Source organism: Taeniopygia guttata, chromosome 6 (assembly GCF_048771995.1).
Source record: "Taeniopygia guttata chromosome 6, bTaeGut7.mat, whole genome shotgun sequence".
Classification (NCBI taxonomy): Eukaryota; Metazoa; Chordata; class Aves; order Passeriformes; family Estrildidae; genus Taeniopygia; species Taeniopygia guttata.
The window spans coordinates 2,264,524-2,285,584 of record NC_133031.1 but is presented as its reverse complement, the minus strand read 5'-3'; the positions used below and the strand labels follow the sequence as shown (position 1 = coordinate 2,285,584).

At 45.0% G+C, this 21,061-nt stretch overlaps 1 protein-coding gene across 4 annotated transcripts in view; it reads right to left on the bottom strand.

Annotated features, from left to right (window-relative positions):
- The window catches only part of LOC100226456 (hexokinase-1), a 74,372-nt gene extending 54,039 nt beyond the window's left edge, over window positions 1–20,333 (bottom strand). Inside the window, exons 1-16 of one of the 4 annotated variants that reach the window (XM_030275614.4) lie at window positions 18,033–20,333; window positions 14,449–14,611; window positions 10,629–10,777; window positions 10,424–10,543; window positions 9,553–9,648; window positions 8,391–8,490; window positions 7,587–7,770; window positions 7,121–7,276; window positions 6,165–6,398; window positions 4,416–4,720; window positions 3,586–3,734; window positions 3,377–3,496; window positions 1,841–1,936; window positions 1,656–1,755; window positions 910–1,093; window positions 63–218 (exon numbers count right to left, since the gene is read on the bottom strand). In XM_030275614.4, coding sequence (XP_030131474.4) covers window positions 63–218; window positions 910–1,093; window positions 1,656–1,755; window positions 1,841–1,936; window positions 3,377–3,496; window positions 3,586–3,734; window positions 4,416–4,720; window positions 6,165–6,398; window positions 7,121–7,276; window positions 7,587–7,770; window positions 8,391–8,490; window positions 9,553–9,648; window positions 10,424–10,543; window positions 10,629–10,777; window positions 14,449–14,611; window positions 18,033–18,095 — 2,375 coding nt within the window. In that variant the 5' untranslated portion in view covers window positions 18,096–20,333. Of the gene's footprint in view, window positions 1–62; window positions 219–909; window positions 1,094–1,655; window positions 1,756–1,840; window positions 1,937–3,376; window positions 3,497–3,585; window positions 3,735–4,415; window positions 4,721–6,164; window positions 6,399–7,120; window positions 7,277–7,586; window positions 7,855–8,390; window positions 8,491–9,096; window positions 9,437–9,552; window positions 9,649–10,423; window positions 10,544–10,628; window positions 10,778–14,448; window positions 14,612–18,032 lie in introns of those variants that run through there. The other 3 variants (XM_072930802.1, XM_072930804.1, XM_072930803.1) reach the window with 3 other exon arrangements.
- Window positions 20,334–21,061: the final 728 nt, after the last annotated feature.

Below are 21,061 nucleotides of genomic sequence, written 5' to 3'. Positions count from 1 at the left end.
CTGTTTTCTAGGTGTCCCATAAGACTTTAAGGATTTAAACCACATAAATCTAACAACTTTACCTCTCAATCTGAGACAGGAATTTTGTTTCAAATATGCCTTTTTTCCTGAGAGATTCCGAAATGTGTCCTCTGAACAGCAGCCCTTGTTTGGTTAAGTCAATCAAAATTTGCCTTACTATTTCACCTAGGTACATTCCACTGGTCATTTTTTCATACCTGTTGGGTCAAAAGAGCAATAAAAATGTTCATTTAAAGAGATGGCTCTGTTTAGCATGAGGAGTGTGTACATGCCCTGTGAATGCAAAAAAAACGCAGTCCAAGCTTCAGAGCAATAGCCATTAAACTCCATTTTTCAATAATCAAAAATCTGTTGCAGTGACTTCAAGTGCAAACATTAATTACAATATACTTATTTATGCCAAATGGCAACAGAAGTAGAAAAAAATCCTTGCAATATTAAGCAGAATATAATGTTAAAGTCAGAGTCCACACTGAAGTGAAACTCCTCCCTGTCCCCAAATGCATTCAACAGTGAGTTACATCTAATCAATACTGTCTTTATCCAACAAGCTTGAGTTGTATTTTGCCTTTGAAAAATCGCCCTAAGAGGAGGAATAAAGTATGACCTAGACTTTGCAGGGAAATCTTAAAAGCCGCACTGTTTGGTAATGCTTTAAGATGAAAACAGTGCTGTGATAATAATGTAGGTCTTTGGGGTTTTTGTTTTTCTTTCTGTTTCTTTTCTTTTTTTTTATATATATCTAGGTTACTTACCAAGCAACAAAAGAAATGCAATATTAAAATTTCCTTTTTGATTATTCATTCATTAAGCACATTTTAAAAAGCAGCCAGTGTCTCTCAAAGACTGACTTCATCAGGTTCTTGGCATTAGGACCATCACGTTTACCTCTGTTTCCCAGGGTTTAATGAGCCTTCATCTACTTCTCTATCATATTTTGTCCTGATGTAGTCAATGCAGCCATTGTCACCAAATGCTCCCCATTCTGTATTAATGCACATTTTTCCTTCATTCCCTTCCACTATTTCTATGTTTTTCATGTCCTCCATGTAGCAAACATTGGTGCCTGTTCCTAGAAGGAAAGAAATTACAATACTTCAGCTGTAAAAGTGAAGCAGCAGCAGAAACTTATGGAAGATGATTGCAGTGCTCATCTTAAAGCTCTCTTTGCCACATCTCAAATTTCAAGGTCCCTTCCAACACAGGCCATTCTGTGATTCTATGCTTAGATATATTTCTAGATCAAAACCCGGAGGAACCTACTGGGGCAATAATCTAAAAAGCCCAACAAGAATTCATTCAGATTTTTAAAAGTATTTGTTTGTTCCATGGTCTTATGACTTGGCTACACAGTAACTATTAATGTACTTGTCAAAACAAGAATTCATGCTCTATCTTCTTGTATTCTTTTACCCTGCACACACTTGTTAGGCACCATCAGAGAGATGATCAAAAGTCCAGCAGGTTGAGGAACTTATCTGCTACAGATGTTGTTAAGTTTCCTGCTGAACACCACACAAATCTGCCAAGAACCCCAAGCAACTAATAACACAGTATATCAAACTCAAATAAAAGGTGCTGGCTTGCAGATCCCAAAGCCCAGCTCTACAGAGGTCACTTGACCATCACTGTACCTGCAATAAGGCCAATCTCACAGTTTGGATCCTCATAGCCACAAGTCATCATGGTCCCAACAGTGTCATTCACCACTGCTACAATGTCCAAGTCAAACTCCTGAAACACAAGTCACGATCAGCAGTGGAATGCCAGAGTGAGGGTGCATTAAATACACCAAAATGAGCAGAAAAAAATAGCTCACATTTCTTCTCCTGATAGCCTCTCTTAGCATATCAACAACATCTTCCCCCTCACAGTCTGTTGCCTTGAATCCTTTTGTCCATCCCACAAGCGTTCCCTGAAGCAGAAGAGAAGGAAAGTCGTAAGTTAAAACAAAGAGCAGACTGTACATTGAAAGCATCAGCTTTTTCTTGCCTCCCACCCCAATGCTTTTTTTTTTTTCCAAATAGCATCTTTTCCTGGACAGGTTACTGTGGGTGTCTAGTGCAGGCTGTGCTTGTGTATCTTTGTTACTCAACTGCTGATGGTAGTGGCTCCAGGTTTTCTCAGCTTTTTGTCAAGGCACTGCACTCAGTACCTTCTAAATCTCATTTGGAAAATGCTTTTGTCGTAACTCATCAAGCATTAATGAACATCTACTGTTAATTTTTGGGTCGTTTCCTTAAGAACATTTGGTATGATCCCACAACTCCAGGCAACACTAATTTGTTTCTTTTCAGACAACAACCACGCTAGACAGAAGTTGATTTCCAGGTTACATGAAATAATTAGCTTTACACTTCCTAAGTGGCTCTGGACTGTCTGTCCAAAGGGAAAAAAAAATAGAAGACAACTGGGAGAAAAATCGGATATTAAGAAACACCCTCAAGTTCTAGCAACAGTAGAAGACCAAACACACAGTGCAACATATTATGGGAAACAGATGTGTCTCACTCAGTTTGCCATCAGTACTGTAGAATTTGCTTCCTATCATTTCTCGAGACCTAAATGCTAAGCTGTGGGTTTAGGAGGCATATGAATTCATGTTTCCACAAAAGGCCAAGTCCTATTGCTACAGTCTCAACAGTGAGCTGAAAACTGAGACAGAGCAGACTAACTTCCAGGTTTAGAAGCTATTGTGAACCCCACCAGGACATAAAAACATTCAATAAAATAGCAGTCTCTCGTTTCCCCAATATCCTACATATTTGACTAGAACTTAGCAGTTCAACATCCCCTGCCCTTCTTGGAAATTCATAAAAATAGTATTTTCTTACATAAGATCTGAAAAGATAACAGATATTATATCTGTCAAAAAGCCAACTCTTCCAAGCTGAACAAGTTAGTTCAGGTCTGTCCACTGACACTCAACAAAAAGAAGCTAATGTGGTTGAGAAGTTACACAGAGCTGTGCAGCACAGCTTGGGAAACAACCTGGGACTGCAGCTGAGCAAGCAGGAGGAGCCATTTGTTATCTGTTGCAATTGAAGAGTTAAGGCAGCGTAAGGAGGCTCCTGGGTTATTAAAAATTTGCACTTCGTTTTGTTGTCATGAGGGCTTAACCTTTATAGAACAGAAACAAGTTCACATCCACCACTTACCAGAGACAAGAAGTGAAAGTTCTGCCTCCCATAGGCAGGTGGATAACACAGGATGATAACTTTCTCATGAAACACAAATGATTTGCAAAGTAAAGTAATAAATTCTCCAAACCAGCAAGTCAGCCTTGCCCAAAATGATGTCATTTACCAAGCAGAGGCAGAGCTGCCATCTGACCATTCTGTGCTGCAGCTCTTACCTTGTCAATGCTGGCTTGCCTGCAGGGGAAGGAGAAGGTGAAGCCCAGAGGAAGACGAGCACCTTTAATCCCCATATACTCCAGAAAGTCTGCTAGGCACTGGACAATATGGTCAAAGAGCTGGAAGGAAAGAAGAAGTATATAGATCTCACAAATAATCCCATATAATGGGCCTTGGCTGGATCAGTTAAACATTCATTTAAAATTACCTCTTCTCCTGTCCCTTGCATGATCTCCAAAGGAATGGCAAAGATTTTGTTATACATTTGCACTGATCTTCTTCTCCCGCTTTTGATTTTGACCAGCAGAACCCTGAAATTTGTGCCACCGAGGTCAAGGGCAAGGAACTTTCCTTTCTCTGAAGGAGAAGAAAGGTATTTCATTTTGGTATGTTGTTCTGACATTTGCCAGTCAGAAGAACATACTGATGACAGCACCGTTCGCTATGGCATTTATCTCATCAAGTCTACTAGCATGGGGCTGAAGATAACAGATAACATAGCAGGAAGCACTGGTTTGACAACATAAATCCCCCTGGCATGTGCCAGGTTAATTAGCACACTCCCTGCCCCCCAAAAAACAGAAAACAACTTTCCTGAACCGCCTCCTGTTGCAGCATTTTTGAGAGAAAGAGGACATGAGTTATGAGATTTGAGCTACTCCAGTCTAGGCCTCAGATTTGGGCCTTGTGGGCCTTCAAGCCTCTGACGCAGTTAGAAATTCAGAGCTTGCGGCGCAGATAGAAATAGTCTTAAGGTGTGATGGGGACCACTGGGTTGTCTGGGTGTGAATTAGTATAGGTTTATAGTGTAAGGTGTAGGCCATTTTAAGGAAAAGGTAAACAATATTGGTTTGCCAATCAGAGTGTCTTTGTTTTTGTAAACTATGTGGAAGCTTATATAAACTACCACCTTATCTTGAATAAAGGGAGAACGCTTGATTAACCACATTGGTTCAGATCTGCGTTTGTCTTGTCCAGCTTTCCGTTTTTCTGAGATTCCCTGGCTTTTGCCTCCAGGTGCTCAAGGGCTAACCTCACCTGTTCCATCTGGCGTCCCACGGACGAACGTGGGCAGCATCTTCACCGTGGCCTGGGCCTGCGTCTCTCTCTTGAGCCCGTGCTCCAGCTCAGCCCTCATCTTGTCCCTCAGCTCCCGGAGGATGGCGGGGGGCAGCAGCAGGGCTGCGAGCGCGGTGTGGAGGCGCCGGCGCTGGGCCGCCAGCCTGCGCGCCACCGCCGCCACCACCGCGGCCCCCCGGCCGCTGCCGCCCCGCGACCGCAGGAACCGCACCTCGCACGCGGGCACCAGCCTGCCCACCGCCCTGTGCAGGCGGCCGGCGAACCTGGCAGGGCAGAGACATCCTTCTTCAGCTCTCACAGGCCTTTGGGGCATGGTGCGCTTCGTCTCCATCGGCAATCAGGCCCCAACCAGTCTGGGAGAATAGCTGAAGGTTTCCAGTTTGGGAAAGCACGGGTTCAAAACCAGTGGAGGGAAGTAGTGGAGGGAGAGGGGAAGGGGAAGGGGAAGGGGAAGGGGAAGGGGAAGGGGAAGGGGAAGGGGAAGGGGAAGGGGAAGGGGAAGGGGAAGGGGAAGGGAGAGAGAAAGAGAGAGAGAGAGAGGGAGAGGAAGAGAGAGGAAGAGAGAGGAAGAGAGAGGAAGAGAGAGGAAGAGAGAGGAAGAGAGAGGAAGAGAGAGGAAGAGAGAGGAAGAGAGAGGAAGAGAGAGGAAGAGAGAGGAAGAGAGAGGAAGAGAGAGGAAGAGAGAGGAAGAGAGAGGAAGAGAGAGGAAGAGAGAGGAAGAGAGAGGAAGAGAGAGGAAGAGAGAGGAAGAGAGAGGAAGAGAGAGGAAGAGAGAGGAAGAGAGAGGAAGAGAGAGAGAGAGAGAGAGAGAGAGAAAGAGAAAGAGAGAGAAAGAGAGAAAGAGAGAGAGAAAGAGAGAAAGAGAAGAAAGAGAAGAAAGAAAAGAAAGAAAAGAAAGAGAAGAAAGAGAAGAAAGAGAAGAAAGAAAAGAAAGAGAAGAAAGAGAAGAAAGAAAAGAAAGAAAAGAAAGAAAGGAAAGAAAGGAAAGAAAGGAAAGAAAGGAAAGAAAAGAAAGAAAAGAAAGAAAAGAAAGAAAAGAAAGAAAAGAAAGAAAAGAAAGAAAAGAAAGAAACCCACAGTGATCTGCAAGTGTCCTAGAGGCCCAGGGGTCACTTGAGAAATCAACTGCATTTCCTCTGACACCATTATTTCAGGTGTCATGTTTTTCACGGAATTCACAGAATAATGAGTTTGGAAGACACCTTAAAGTTCATCAAGTCCAACCCAGCTCAAACACCTCAACTAAACCATGGCACCCAGTGCCACATCCAGGCTTTGTTAAACACATCCAGGGATGGTGACTCCATCACCTCCCCAGGCAGGCCATTCCAGAACTTTAACACTCTTTCCATAAAAAACTTTTTCCTAATATCCAACATATATTTCCTTTGGCACAGCTTAAGACTGTGTCCTCTAGTTCTGTCAGCTGCTGCCTGGAGAAAGAGACCAACCCCCACCTGACTACAACCTCCTTTCAAGAAGCTGTAGAGAGTGATTAGGTCACCCCTGAATCTCCTTTTCTCCAGGGCTGAACAACATCAGCTCCCACCCCACTCCAAACCCTAAAGCTCCTGGAACAGCTTGCCAATACCTAAGCCAGCTAGACCTCACCCCAAAGCTGAATCAAAGCTGGCAGTTCTCTGAAAAACCACACACATGTGCAGATGGAGGCTCTTAGCAATCATCCAATCCTCTTTAGTTACTCACTTGGGGTGGGTTTTGTAGAGCCCCCCATCAATCCCAACAGTGGTGCGCATCCTCAGCAGCTGCTTGTTCTCCCGGAGCCGGGTGAGGATGGCTGCCAAGGCGGCGGCGCAGAGCTTGGCCGAGCGGGAGGAAACGACGGCGCAGACGTGCTGAACAGCAACACAGTCCTCCTCAGAGGGAAACAGCTTCAGCTCTGTAAGGATCTCTTTTGTGTTGCTCAGGCCTTCCTTGTACCTAACCCCAAAACAAAAGAATACATCACCAAATGCAATAACATATAAATCAATACTTTGGCTCAAAAAGAAATGAGAGGAGACCACGACACAACCTATCAGACAGCATCATAATTGGTTCCCATAAACCAGTAATGTGTTCCCCACAGCATTCCCAAAGTACCCAGGGGAGAGAGGCTGCTTCCTGGGGTTCAGCACTTGGTGAGACCAATCAGCTTGTCGAGAAGAGAACGGGATAAACAATCCAAAGAAGGAGAGCACAAGAACAGATATACAGCTTCACCCAATACAACAAATTCCTGGAGTGACAGTGAGGACCAGGATCCCTCTTCAGAACATGAGAATCCCAGTTTTCCATGCAGTCCTCCATTAGCTGATCTATAACCTGTACTACATCTCCACAGCCCCATATTCCCACATCAAAGAGGCTGAAAACTGAAAATCTACACACTCAGGTCTCCAGAGAGGTTATTTAAACAACCTGCATCTGGGCTGTTTACCAGTGCACTTGTTACTGTGGTACTTTGATAAAACTATCTTACACCAATTCCTACTTTCAGAAAGGTCAACTTTTCTCCTAGGCAAAAGCAAGATCAAGCTGAACAGTTCAGGATTGTTTCCAGCACTCACAGATTTTAACTACACTTTCAGTATCACTGCTGTGCTAGTGAAAGACTAACTTTGAGAGTGGCTACTCTCAAGGAACATATTACAAGTTCTTACTTTTCCATTGCAGACACGTGTTTCATTTCAATCTTGCCCTTAGTAAGCAGAGCTGTCGACACTTTCCCATTGAAGAGCAGACCTTCCTTTGTCATTTTTAGGAGAATGAGTCTCACAAGTTCCCCCAAATACAGGCTGCTGATCATCTTCTCAAACCTGGAATGGAGCACAGGAAGGATTCCAGGTGTTCACCAGCTCCCCCCTTGAGCCCTCCACAGCATCATACCAGAGCAACACCTGGTTTTAACAACACATGAGCAACTGTAGCAGCAATTCCTTGGCCTGAAGCAGGGAGCTGTGAAAGGTACTCACCCTCTCCAGAAGGGAAAGATCTAAGATTAGACAGAACCAGCATCAAGTCATCTCAAGTTCACTTAAGACAATTTCTGTTCCAAAGGGGCTCTTGGCAAACACTGGAAAAGCACTCTGAGAACTCAGACTGCAAGTCAGTCAGGGGATGACTTACAGTTGTTTTCCAGGGTTGAGAGATCCCAGATCCAGCTCCCGATCAAACTCTGTGCGGAGGTCATCTAAAGCACCGTCGTCTCCGAAGGCCCCCCACTCCGTGTTAATGCACATCCTCCCTTCATCCCCCTCCACCAGGTCGATGTGCCTCATCTCCTCCATGTAACAGGCGTTGGTCCCTGTCCCTGTGGGTATTGGATAAGCCACTGTTTGTTCCATGTGTGATTTTTGCTTAAGTCCACATGTTTGGGAATAAGTCAGTACATTGCCTTTGGAAGAAAATACAAACACATAACCCTGTGGCACAGGATGCTCATACAGGCCACCTGCACCCGTGAAATCATCATTTCACAGTGAATGAAAAAAAACTAAAATTATTCTAAGATTTGATTTGTTTAAAAACATTTTTTTCTCTTTCAAATGCACGTCTGTGTGTCTAATAAAAGGCATCATAGTGCATAAAATGGAGAAACTGTGGAAAGCATAGATGGTACTAATGACCAGACGTGAGGGGAATTCAGCTTTTTCTGGACAGACACAGTAATTTTCTATACAGTCAGCAGAAAAGTTTAGTATGCTGGTCACAACTGAGTCCAGACAAAATGGGGACTGTGGTATTTGATGGCAATGTGATCAGCATAAAAACAGCTGCTTTACAGAAGGCAGCCAGGCTTGAAAACCCATTGTTTTTTTCCATTTTCTTTCTGCTCTTTCCTGTATTGTGAAATTCCCTCCTACTTCAGATTTGTAGCAATTCAACAAATTAGAGGGGAAAAAACCCTTCATGGTGAACAGAAAAAATTACCAATTATGAGTCCAACTTCACAGCGCTGGTCATCATATCCACAAGTCATCATGGTTCCCACCGTGTCATTGACCAGTGCCAGAACATCAATGTCTATGTCCTAATAGCATAAAGATGAGTGATTAACAGGGAAAAAGGCTCAGAAACCTCCTCTGTGATAAAGCACCAGCATGCAGACATACTCCCCAGGTTGCACTTTGAAAGCCTCATTCAGGAAAACTCCTCAATTGAAAGACACTATTTCCTTTTACAACACTCTTCCCACAGCTCCGTAAGGTTACAAATATCTCTGAATTCTCAAGTGTTTCACCAGCCTCTTTGCTTGAAGGATTTGTTTTTCTCCAATCCCACCTAATTTGCCAGAAAAGTGGCATATTATTGGTGTGAATGTTGTGATACTGTGCTTACAGGCTGTGTGAAAGGTTAATATCCTACCACCTGAGCAGAGCCCACCAAATGGGACAGAAACACACACAAATGCAGCTACAGTTGTGCAGCAATACCACACTCAAGTGGTATTGAGGCTATGCAGCTTCCTCTTTACTATGAAGTCATCAAGATATGAAAAGATGCTTTGTATTTCTTAGCTGGCATTATCAACAGCACCAAACAGGAAAAGCAAGACTTTCCAATATATTAAAACACAGTATTATTCAAAGGCTGTATGCTAATTCAAGGGCAGATTTAATCATGTCTTACTGCTGACCTTAAAAATTGCCATTGGTGGCTCCATCCTACAGACCGAAGCAGACAAGCAAGCCCTGGTGGAGTTAGGTGTGCCAATTTGAGATGACACTTTCCCCCTACCAACCTTCATCCCAACAAGCCAGGCTGTGAAACACAATGTGTGAAATTACTGAGTGTTTTATATCTCACCCAGTAGTTTCAGAAGAGGTTTCCTGGGGCTGAGACAGTGGGGCCAGACTGGTGAGCTGTCACAGCCAGTCTGGGCTATCAGCATGCAGCTCCCCAGGTGTTACCAGAGCAGGCTGAACTACAGCTGTGAGAGAGATTCAGATCCACCAGATGTGCAGGCAGGCTGGGCACTTGCTACTGAGCATCCCTAAAGGATGTCTGACAGCTCTCAAAAGAACCCACACACCAAGAGATGATTTCCCAGGAGGACCTTCTCTGGTTCAGCTCCAGCAGGTACAAAACTTGCCTGGTGCTTCTGGAGGGCCCTGTGCAGAGAGCTCACCACGTCTGTGTCCTGAACTCCTCGGACCCTGAAGTGTTTTGTCCACGCAAGAAGAACCCCCTGAAAAGTAACAGTGCAGTGATGACCCAAAAGCACACAAAGTTTAGCACACAAACCACAAAGCCAGTCAAGACTGAAGTGTGTGGAGAAGTCCATTATTACACTGAGCCAAAATAAGTCAGAATAGAACATCTTACCTTGGGGTACATGTCAGTACCAACACACCAAAAAGGTATAGCCATAAAGTCCCAATTCTGTAAAGGTTTTTCTCATTTTAAAGCACATGTGGCTTTCCTATGCTGATCACAGTCTAATAGCATTAAGCAAAAGGCATTTGCAGGACTGGAGCCCAAAGCACAGATCACTAGAAATAAGAGAGGCTAGAATGAGAGAACACAAAATAATTACAACCAGCCCTTCATTTCCCCAAGAGGTGTGTCAAGCAGCTCAGCTACAGATATTTCCTATTCAGAATCAACTGTAAATACAAAAAAAAAACCTGTGAGTGATTAAAGAAATAAAGATGCTTCAAGACACACAAGTGCACATCTATTTCTAACAGTGTTAATACAGGGGCACATGGTTCCTGTGGAATTGGGTACTGACTGAGCAGTAGAGTAGCTTTAGCTTAAAGATGATGCTGCCTTGAGAGGAGAAATGAATCAGTGACGAATTGTCAAGTCTAGTTAAATACTAAAAGTCACCCATGCCTTCTTCAGAGAGCTATGTAAACATGACCCCACATAAAAGCCACAAGGTAGCACCCACATTCAATAGCTTCTCCAAATTCTGCATGGAGCTCAGCTTGACAAGAGTGTTTCTTTATGCATCTTACCTCCTCCAGCTTGGTCTGTTTGCACGGAAAAGAAAACGTAAATCCAAGAGGTAACTTCTTATGCTTCAGGTTTTTGGTGTCCATGAAGTCTGACAGACAGTCAGCAATGTAATCAAAGAGCTGCACAAGAAGAGAGGACAGGACAGCTGGGCCGTGTCCCGCAGGCGGGCGCGGCAGCGCGGCGGCGGCAGCAGCGGTGCCCTACCTCGGCTCCGCTCCCCTGCATCACCTCCTTGGGTGTGGGGTAGGACTTGCTCTCCAGCTGGCTGCTCTGCTTCCCATCATCAAACTCCTTCACCCAGTGGATGTGAAACTGGGAGCCGCCCAGGTCCAGAGCAAGGAAGTCACCCTTCTCTGCAGCAGAAGGGACAGCCATCACTGCGGGTGGCCCCCGAGCGGGGCTCAGGCGCTGTTGGAACCCTGGTTACTGAGAATTTTAGACTTCTCGTGCTGACAAGCACTGACTCCCCAAAGAACACTATGTTTAACCTATGGCCATAGAGAAGACTTCCAAAATTAAATAGTAGAATTGAAATTATAGGTGTGTAGTTTGAATAGAAGTGTGTAATATCACAGAGTAATGTAGAGTGTAGTTTGAATAGAAGTGTGTAATATCACATAGTAGAAAACTTAGGAGTTTAAAGTTTTAGAATACAGTAATATATATAAACCAAGATATAATTTTAAAGGGGAAGCTAGTCCTTCTTCTTTACCTTCTTCTTCATAAGTTTAAGTAGTATTATGTAATTAGATAAAAAAGTCCACATTGCAGGCCACAGATAGTTAGGTATTAAGTTAAAAGTAAAAATAATTTAAGTGTCATTTCTTAACTAGACAGTTTATCCTTAAAAAGCCTTGTAAAAAGAGAGATAGGTCTCAATTTTTTAGCTTATTAAAGTGCTGTAGAACTCACAGTTTATAAAACTGTAATATAAATAAGAACTCATAAACATCTGAATCCAAACAAGAAATACCATCTCACACATTTAATCCCGACCCTAACAAAAAAAAAAAAAGCAAAGGCTCAACAAGGTGCCATGCTGATGGCCACAGCCCAGGGCCCTCCCTCACCACAGCCTCTCCTGCCCCGGCAGATCCTTATCCTATGGGGCTGGGAACATCAGAAAAACTGAGAGCTGGAAACCCTCAGCAAGGCTATCAGGTGTCTCCTTTTAGCCTGCTATGTAATAGCTAATTCAATTTTTATTTGGCAGTTCGGGTTTGTTCACCCTGCTCCTTCCACAGCAGCATACTTTCAAGCTGCAGAAGGATGAGCTTTTCAGCAAGAAAGGCCCAAAGCAACTGCAAACCAACCAGAGCACACAGGGGCTGCAAAACTGTCACCTGAAATGTGGGACAATCAAACACGAGATCATTACCTGCATCCAGTAGAGGATGCAGGATTTGCAGATGTGTTAAGACTGAGCTCTAGAGCAGAAGTCAGATTCCACATGGAGCAAAGCTAATTTCCCACCCAAAGTCAACCAACAAAATCCTTTTCAAATGCCTTTTGGTGTTTCTGTGAAAGTACCATTTTGTTTCACAGGCTTGCTCAGACACAAATATCTCCAGCAGCAAACCTCAGATGGAAGGACAGTTTGGCCTCACTGCTACAGTAAAATTTGTTTATCACTCACACAGGAATATGCCCTTCCCAAAAGGAAAACACAGTGATATGTGCCTAGCCTTGCATGATCTTTGTTCCACATGATTAAATCTGGTCCTGAAAGGAAAGGAAGCAGGAAATTCTACCTGTAATACCATGGTTAGCTATCAAAGGTGAGGAGGCAGATTGGGTTACTCAGTAAACTATGACATTAGTCAGACTATTAATCCCTAAACAATGAAAAACTGAAGATGCTCTATATGAGTCATTTCAGTCAGCAACACTGAGGGCACAAAAAAAAAATATCTCAAAGTTAATAATAATAAATAAGTTAGTAATAATAATAAATAATGGAGGAATAAGTTTGAGCTGTTTAAACCTGCTGAAGTTTTAACAAGTCTGGAAGCAAGATAACCAACAAGGATTTTTCTAGAGGGCAAAAATAGAAAAATCAATGTGATACTTAGAGTAGGCACTGTGGCAATAAAATATAGCCCAGCTTGATGCTGCAGCATGTCCTTGGCACATAGGAATGGCCACACAGGCCAGGAGAGAACCGTCCAACCTTGGCCTTGGGGGACATCAACTCTTGCAACACTGATGACACCACATGCAATTTTCCAAGTCCTCTGGCCTCAGGGGCTCCCTGCTGTTCCACGAGACCTCAGGACCATTGAGGTCTCATTGCCAATGAGATTGCAGGGGTTAAGAAAGGACTTGTTTCTCTTTGACAAAGCTAGCAGAAAAGGAAGAGTGCTCCCTTCCATCCAGTCAGCTTGTGTATAATTTCTCTCAGACGTGCCTCATTTCAAGGAACTTACTTTCAAATACCTTCTTTATGCCATTAGAACTGTTATTCCTCATTTGACTGCAGGGAAATTACCATCAGAGGGAATAAAGTCTTGTGGAAAGGTACAAAGCTGACATTTCAGTTTTTACTGAGTCCTGATCTAGATGAGACGCAGAATCCTACACAAATTAACTTGGTTAAACTTGAGAAAAATGTCATTTTCTGTCAGGCTGCACTGCCAGGAGCCAGCTGAGGACTTATTCTGCATACTTCTCCAAACAAGATGAGCTTTTAGTTCCTATCTCATGCCACATCCTCACAGAGGACACTACTGCACTTTCTCCCTCTCTATTCAAGTCTCAGCTGAAAAAGCAGAGCAATTTCCTGGTAGACCCCATCCAGGGGCAGATTTTCCCAATGGAGAAGGCAAGGAAGGGCAGAAGGGATCACTTTTTGGGGAATTAGCAAAAGCAGTGCAGAATCTGGGGATCACAGCTCTGAGGATAGATGCCATGCTGCTGTCACTTGGCCATTTGAGGGGTTTCACTGCAGGTAGCTCCAGGAAGGCCAGGCCAGACATGCCACAGCCACAGCAGGCTGCACTGCAGGCTCTGAGCTGTAGAGGCTGCCCTTGCCATGTCCAGCCACCGCTCCTGCAGCAAGGCCTGCACTAGGAGCACATGGGAGAAGCTGCTCCTGAGCACTTACTAAGTCCTTTCCTCAAACAAGCAGCTCTAGGTCAAAATCCACCTGGTTCAAGGAGGAAACCGTAGCTTATTCGAGTGAAGTGCTGTAGAACTCACAGCTGTGATATAAATAAGAACTCAAACATCTGAATCCAAACAAAGAAATACCGTCTTGTCGGAATCTGTGGGTATTGGTGATTCCGAGATTGTAGAAAGTCTCTGTCTCTCTGCCCTGTTTCCAAAGAAGAAGTCATAATTTGTCTGTGCTGGTTTCAAGGTTGTTTATTCTGTTTATCTCTAACATGTTCTGCTGCCCTGCCGCAGCTCTGTCCTGCAGGGCAGCGTGTGGGGCTCTGCCCTCAGTGGGATGGTACAAACATTAAATACCACAAACTACCTGTGCTGGATTTACAATAACGTGCCAATATCTGTCACCTACGTTGGACAGTGTGTCCCCAGCCTAAACCAACAGAAAAATGCCAACACCACAGTGAAACATGGAGGGCATGAAGAAGGAGAAAAAGGACAAGACACACCCAATTCCTCCATCTTGTCCTCTCTGAACCCCTAATCTAGAATCCTAAAATTTTACTTTTGCACCCGTGTCACACTTAATTATTACTCTTATCAAACACTCAAAGCTTGTAATTCATCCTGTAAGATTGAAAACTCCTCTCCATGGACAGAGATCACAGACAGTGTCTCTCGGGGCTCTGTCCAGGGGGGTTCCTGACCCCTGCCAGGGTCCCAGACCTGCCAGGGCAGCCAGAGGGAAGCCCTGGATTCCCACACCGTCTCTGCCAGTGCTCCCCTGGCTCAGTGTGCACATGTGCTTTCTCAGGCAGTGACCCAGAGCCCCTGGCTGCCCATGTACCTGCTGTGCTGCCTGGAGTGCTGGCAGCAGCTCTCCTTGCTGAAGCAGCAGGGCTGGGCAGGGACTCACCTGAGCCATCGGGCAGCGAGCGCACAAACGAGGGCAGCATTTTCACCGCTGCCGTGGGGCTCGTGTCTCTGGCCAGCCCCTTCCCCATCTCGGCCTGGAAGCGAGCTGTGACATCCAGCAGGACATCGTCGGAGAGGCGCAGCCGGTACAGGTACCTGTCCACCTGCAGGGAGGGAAGGTGCCACTCAGAGGCATGCAGGCATTTTCAACCTCAGCACCCAAGTTCTTATGACTGTCAGTGCAAACAAGCTCCAGCTCATCATCAGGACATTCACTCTTCTAAAAAAACTTTTTGCAGCCCTGGTGGATTACTGCCCAAAAGTTGGCCATCTTTTCTGATGGCTCAGTAGCTTGACAATCTATGTAAGCCCATGAGATTTGCTTGAGACCCTGACAAGCTGTTTTCACACCATCCTCTCCTGCTAGAGATGTAATGAACTAGAACTGCAAAGTACGTCAATCTGGTGAGAATTTGACCTCTCTGAGGCAGGCCCAGAAAATGCCATCAGTACCCAAGCATGTCAGCCACAACCCAAAAACATCTATTCAGCTGCTGCTTCACTCCACAGACAATTAACTTTGTTGGCATGCCAGACTGGAACTCAAAGCCTTTTTCTCACTCCAGCTCTGCTCTCCATTTTCTCGTGATTCTAGGATTACATCTAAAACACATTTTTGGGTGCAATCAATACCCTTTGTTGAAGGTCTGTAACTCATGGGATACATCAAAATAGAAGCCAGTTGAATATAAAAGAATTCAAAAGTATCTATGAAGCAGCTCATTCAGATAAACTGGCAGAGAAGCTAATGAGTGTTTATGAACAGTGTCATCAGGGCAAAGTAAAAGGTTTTTCCTTGAGGACCACATGCTGATGGGACTGACATACCTGCAGGAATAGAAGTAGTGTGGCCTAGAAACTACACAGATGGGTACAACAAAAAATTAACATAAGAAAAAAAAACATCCAGAAGCTTTTGCACTGGGGAGCCAGACTTTGGTGCTGTATGAACACGATGCAGGCATACAATAATAACTGTGTGCTCCAAATAGCTAGGTGTCCACTAGGTCACTGGTGTTTGCATCCCACTCCCCACCACAGGACACTCAGGGCCAGAGGAGGGGGGCAGGGGAGAGAGGTGGGACAGCTGCCAGTGCTTTGCTACTACAGACACTCAGCTCCTGCACTGTGTGCTGTGTTGTTGTGGTGCTTTATCTGTTCAGAGCATTTCATCAGTCCCATTTTCATAGGGAGGTCTGGAGCGCTGGAAGGACTCAAACCAAGTCTCACCAACAATATGGCAGGGTTTAAAAGGCTGCATTGTCTAAACAGAGGGCAATGCAGGTTGTAGATAAGTTGGTCTCTGCTGCAATTTGGACTGGCTACCTATTTTAATGAGGTACAAACGAATTACCTATTCACAGTCCCATTTAAACTGATGGTCAGCAATGACCCACCTGAAAGAGCCAGGATCCTGAAAGTCACTCCAGCACTTAATACACACACAGAGGAGAAAGTATTAAGCTACAACATACCATTTTCCTAGAGCAGCAGCTGCCCTTGGATACAGCTGTGCCTTGAAAAGGCTATTATTCAGATTTGTCTTTGTAGCCCTTGTTTGTGCAAGTACTTGATTTCCTCCAAGAGTGTTTTGAGGACCCACCACTGTGTAGGATCCGTCATCTTAGCCTATGCACCCATACTGATTTTTTGGAGAAAATACAATAACTGGAGACATACAGCACTTATGCAGTCTGACACGGGCCCAATAGCCTTGTGACAGAAACCCTTGTGGGGGAAAAAATCTCTCAAGAGCAATAAAAATTACCATGTATGTTGCCAGAGAACATGCACTAGCTCCCTGCTGCCCACAGACACTGCGTTCCCCACCCTGTTTACCTACAACCATAGGAGCAGACAGCCCTCTCTGAGGAATCAGATAAGGCAGAGCCCAGGAAAGCCTGCTGGCTCTCCAGCCTGATTTACAACCTGAGCAAGGCCCTGCTCTCATAACCATTTACTTGTAAACACAGGAATGGCCAAGCTGTGCTAAACTAAACTGGCTGCCCTCCTCCCGTGGCACAGGAACAGTGCCCTGCTTCATTTATGGAAAGAGCACTGTTTTCATGGCAGGCAGGCTCTTGGTTTTGCCACCACAGAGCAAATAAGCCTGGGGAGGGAGAGGTGGGAAGACATTCCTTCTTTCTAATAAAGGAGGAATCAGCCCTATTCTGTAAAGCCTACCCTAGACTACTTAGAATTCTGAGGAACATGTGGTTTCTTGCCTTCAGGAAGGGCTGGTTTGCACTTTGCAGAAAGACTTTGATTTTTTCCATGGGTTTGCCAGGATTCCTCTGCTCCCTCGTCTCCACTGTCCTTACTCAACTACAAGCTGGATGTTTCTCTGCAGAGCCCACTGCACCCAAGCACTGCTCCACAAGGTCTTTCTCTTTCTCAGTAAAAAGAATGAAGAAATATTACCTCTAGATAAGAGATCAGCTGCTCACAGAGGGGAGGGGCAGCGAGGCCTTTTTGGATCACACTAAATCCTAGGGATAAAAGGGCTATGACTGAGTCAGGGACATCTGATTGTTGAGATACCAGTACCTCTCTCCAAAACAGAATTAATGGAAGAAGCCCTCCTTGGAACAAGCCACTCCATGTTTTGGGCACAGACAGGAGAACCTGGAGAGGCTCACTTTGCTGATGAGCTCAGTGATGGAAGCAGATCCATGCACCAGGACCTTGGATCTCCCACCATTCATCCACAGACCACCTCCCACCTTTCCAGCCCCTGGCTGGAAAACCAGAGGATGGAGCCTGGCAGCAATGAAGACACCAGGAATACAGAGGACCTGCAGGGGACATGTCCACAAACCAGAGGACAGGAACTCTGACTCATGAAGTTTACAGATCTCACATGGTCTTATGATGGACATAAGCCCACAGACGCATTTCAGCATGGCCATGAAAGCAGATTAGGGAAGAGCGACCATTAGACATCTTACACCCAGTACTGACAGCTCCAGATCTGAGCCATCTTGAGCTTTTCCAACTGTAATTAAAGGTCACACCTATAAACATCAGAGTGATTAGCCAGTTTTGAACCAGAGAGGAGGCACAGGAACCGCAACTCCAGTTGGAAATCTCTCCTGAATCTCAGCAGACCCAGACCAAAGACCACAGGGGTTTTCCCTATCCCTGCTATGTGACTGATTCCCGATTCCTGCTCAGATTGAGAAATCCCATCATTCACAATACACTTGCAAGGCGATTCAGCAAGAGTCACCCTTTTTGTCCTCCAGGCTCTTCCACACCATGCCAGATAAAGCCTAAGTACTTTCCCTTACTGAAGGGAATTTGCTCCATTACTAGGAGACCACTTGTAACTGTGCAGAGAAAACCACTAACCAGACCTATTTTCACACTTGCCAGGTGGTTTAAGGTCTAAATACCTCCTACCCCGTTTGGCTGAATGGTTTTAGTGCATAATGCCATTATATGGTCTGCACTACACACTGCAGACCCCTCCGTATCTGGGCAACACAGTTCTTAAAATAGCAATCAGCTAATGCTGAAACTTACCTTTTTTATTTGATCCTCTTTTAGCTTTGTGAAATGGAAAGCTAGCAAGTGGACAGCCAACATTTTCTTGAAGCAGATAGATGAGTCAGTAATGACAGAGCTGCTGTGAATAACTCCAAAGCGACTGATCTTTATTCACGAAATTGGAGCTACAGAAACTTCAGCAGAGGCATTTTCCCCCTTGTGGAATAGCAGAATTCCTGGGAAATAGAGTCCAGAAATAAATCCATCCAGCGTGATCAGGTCAGTGATTAAACTTCTGCCTCTTTGTATCACACCCCCCCATCAACCCGAAGTCCCTCCCTCCCCAGCTCCACTCTTCATTGTGCCAGAGCAGGCACCTGGAGAGCTGCCAAGCTGAAGGGGAGAAAAATCGATATTGTTACTGCCCCACTTGGGAATTGTTACCACTCCTCAACGCAGTTGCTACGCAGCCTGCACCGCTTCATTCCAGGGGCTGCCAGGCTCCCACCACCGCCGGGAATCTGGAAAGTCCAACGGTTTTAGGAGACTTCTTCCCTCTGCTCAGCACTCCCACTCGTGAGACAAGCTCTTCTGCATGGATTAACTTCACTCTGGCTCTGCACAGTGCACCCTTATCTGCAGCTTTGTACCAATTAAGCTTCAGCGGTGTAAAGAGCAGAGACACACAGACCCCTGCCCCCAGCTGGAATGCCTCTTGCACAATTCCCAGCAGAGAGGTTTTGGACTGATCTTCTCCCTTCTCCCAAAGCTCCAGACCAGTGAATATCCTCAATACTGCAAAACCTGGGGACAGGACAGATTTACCTGGCAGGCAGCAGTTGGGTATCAGACTGCCCCACTGGGAGGATGCCTTTAACTGGCAGCACAGAGGACCTACAGCAAGAGCAGCTTCCTTACACCATCAGATTCTGACACAGCCTTTAACCACCACTCTCAAATTCATTCCAAATACACCAGCATTTCTAGGATTTTGTCACTGTATCAAGTGATATGGAGTACGAAAACATCATCCCAAGAAAACTCGGTGAAACGCTGACACAAAGGAGGTGAAGTAAAAAAAAAAAAGGCATTCTCATGGGGTAATTAGAGGCTCACTCTCAAACTACACCTACACACAATTGTTTTCCCCCAGTTACTGTTTAGCTGAACTGAGCAGTTACTGTAGACAATTGTCACCCTAAATTTTTCAGAACAAGATAACAATTAAAAATTATTTTGATAGATTAGAAAAACAGCAGGGGGTGAAGAGGAAAGGGGGAGGGGAGTGCCAAGTAATGTGAGGAAACACCAAGAACTACTGAGCAGTAGGAATTGTCTAGAGATCTAGAGAAGGGCAGAGGCAGCCAGTCAGTAAAAAGGATGTCTGGCAACATCATCTCATGCTACTGTAAAAAGAAAAAAAAGTGCAACTGATCATGGTGGTCTGTATCCTCCTCTGTAGGAGGACAATCCAGAGGCACACAAACCAGCACTCAGCTCCATACTCAGCACCAGTCTTGGAAAGACAAGTCTGCCCAGTCCTGTCAGCTATGGCAAGTTAAGAAAGCAGGGATCAGGAGGAGTTAGCTCTGCTGAACATCAGGAGCAGTCACAGGTCACATTTTTTCAGCTTCTGATCACAAGGAAAGATTGAAAGAGCTGAGGGAGGGGAACACCCTCTGCAGAGACAAATCATACAGAACTTCTGCTAGGAAAGGTCTTTTTCTTTTTTTCTTCTCCTGCTTTGCATCAGGGATGAGCTCTGGACACTGGGAGAACCTGCCAGCTCTATTTATTTTCCATTATTCTAGAACAAGAGTAAAACAGAGTGGCTGAGCAGTCCATAAATAGGGCTTGTTCTAAAATTAGGCCTTTGATCTTTGAGAGAAAGAGAGAAAAGAAAGAAGAAAATAAGCCACACTACCAGCCAGAAAGTATGGTTCACTTCTCCTCTATTCATCTTTTAATAACTGCTGGCTCGTTAAGTCAGACACTGACTCCCAAAGGGACTCTCCTCATTGTTTACCCATGCCATCCGAGTCACAACCCCTCTGGCCAGCAAAACTGAAAACATCACCTTTCAAGCTCCATCCCACTTTGATCCAGAGCTCATTGTGTCTGTAATACAGTAGATTTATTTTTCATTCTCTCTTTTCTTTCTTTCTCTGAACACCACTGGAAAAGGGTCTCAAAGATCTAAATGTTCCTAAACTGGCAGCAGGCTCTGTGAAATACCTGACATGTCAGAATCACTGTGTAACTTGTTCACTCACCCTTGGTGCATCCCAGCTTCCAGCAGGCTGCTGTGCAAGAGAAGACATGATCTCATTTCCACACAGGCAGCAGTTCAATGGGGCCAACAAGGTTACAGCCACTTTATATGTATCCTGGCCAGGACAGGGGAGCTAGTCCAGACCCCAGAGAACAGATCAGCTCCAACTGCATGCAGCCTGGAAGCTTGAGGTGATATTGTTTTTCCCTTTTGTTAGCCTCGCACCAATAAAAGTTATTCATAAACCTTCCCTCTCTGTATTGCAAGGGCCAACAAGACTTTAAAATTGTAATGCCTCCCTCTGTACTTTCTTCTCCTGTAGTTCTGCCTCCAAACCCCATCTCACAGCACAATGGAGAATCCTGAAGAGTCGTGCTCATCTACCCCCCACAGACTTGCAGTCAAAGGCCTGCAGAGAAAAAGAGCTCCTGGCTACAATGGGGAAACTCATGAGAAAGTCTTGAGTACATCAGCTAAACGTGCCCTCGTTACCTCCAGAAAGAGGCACCGTATCAATAAGCATTTTATTGCAGATAAACTCATAAATCTTTGCTGAGGTATCAAAGGCAGTAGCAATGCTGGCTGCTAAATTTGGTATCCAGGTTAACAAGGAGACAGTGGACAAGGCTACTAGCATATCATCAGGGGAAATCCTTCTTTGTTGTAGTTTATGATTCCAAGACCAACCCCTGGAACACATTCCCCCTTCCCTGCAGTAGCAGCACGTTCCTCCCCCATTATATTCCCAAAGGTTCATCAAAGCTCAGGAGAGAAATGGGTCCCTATATTCATT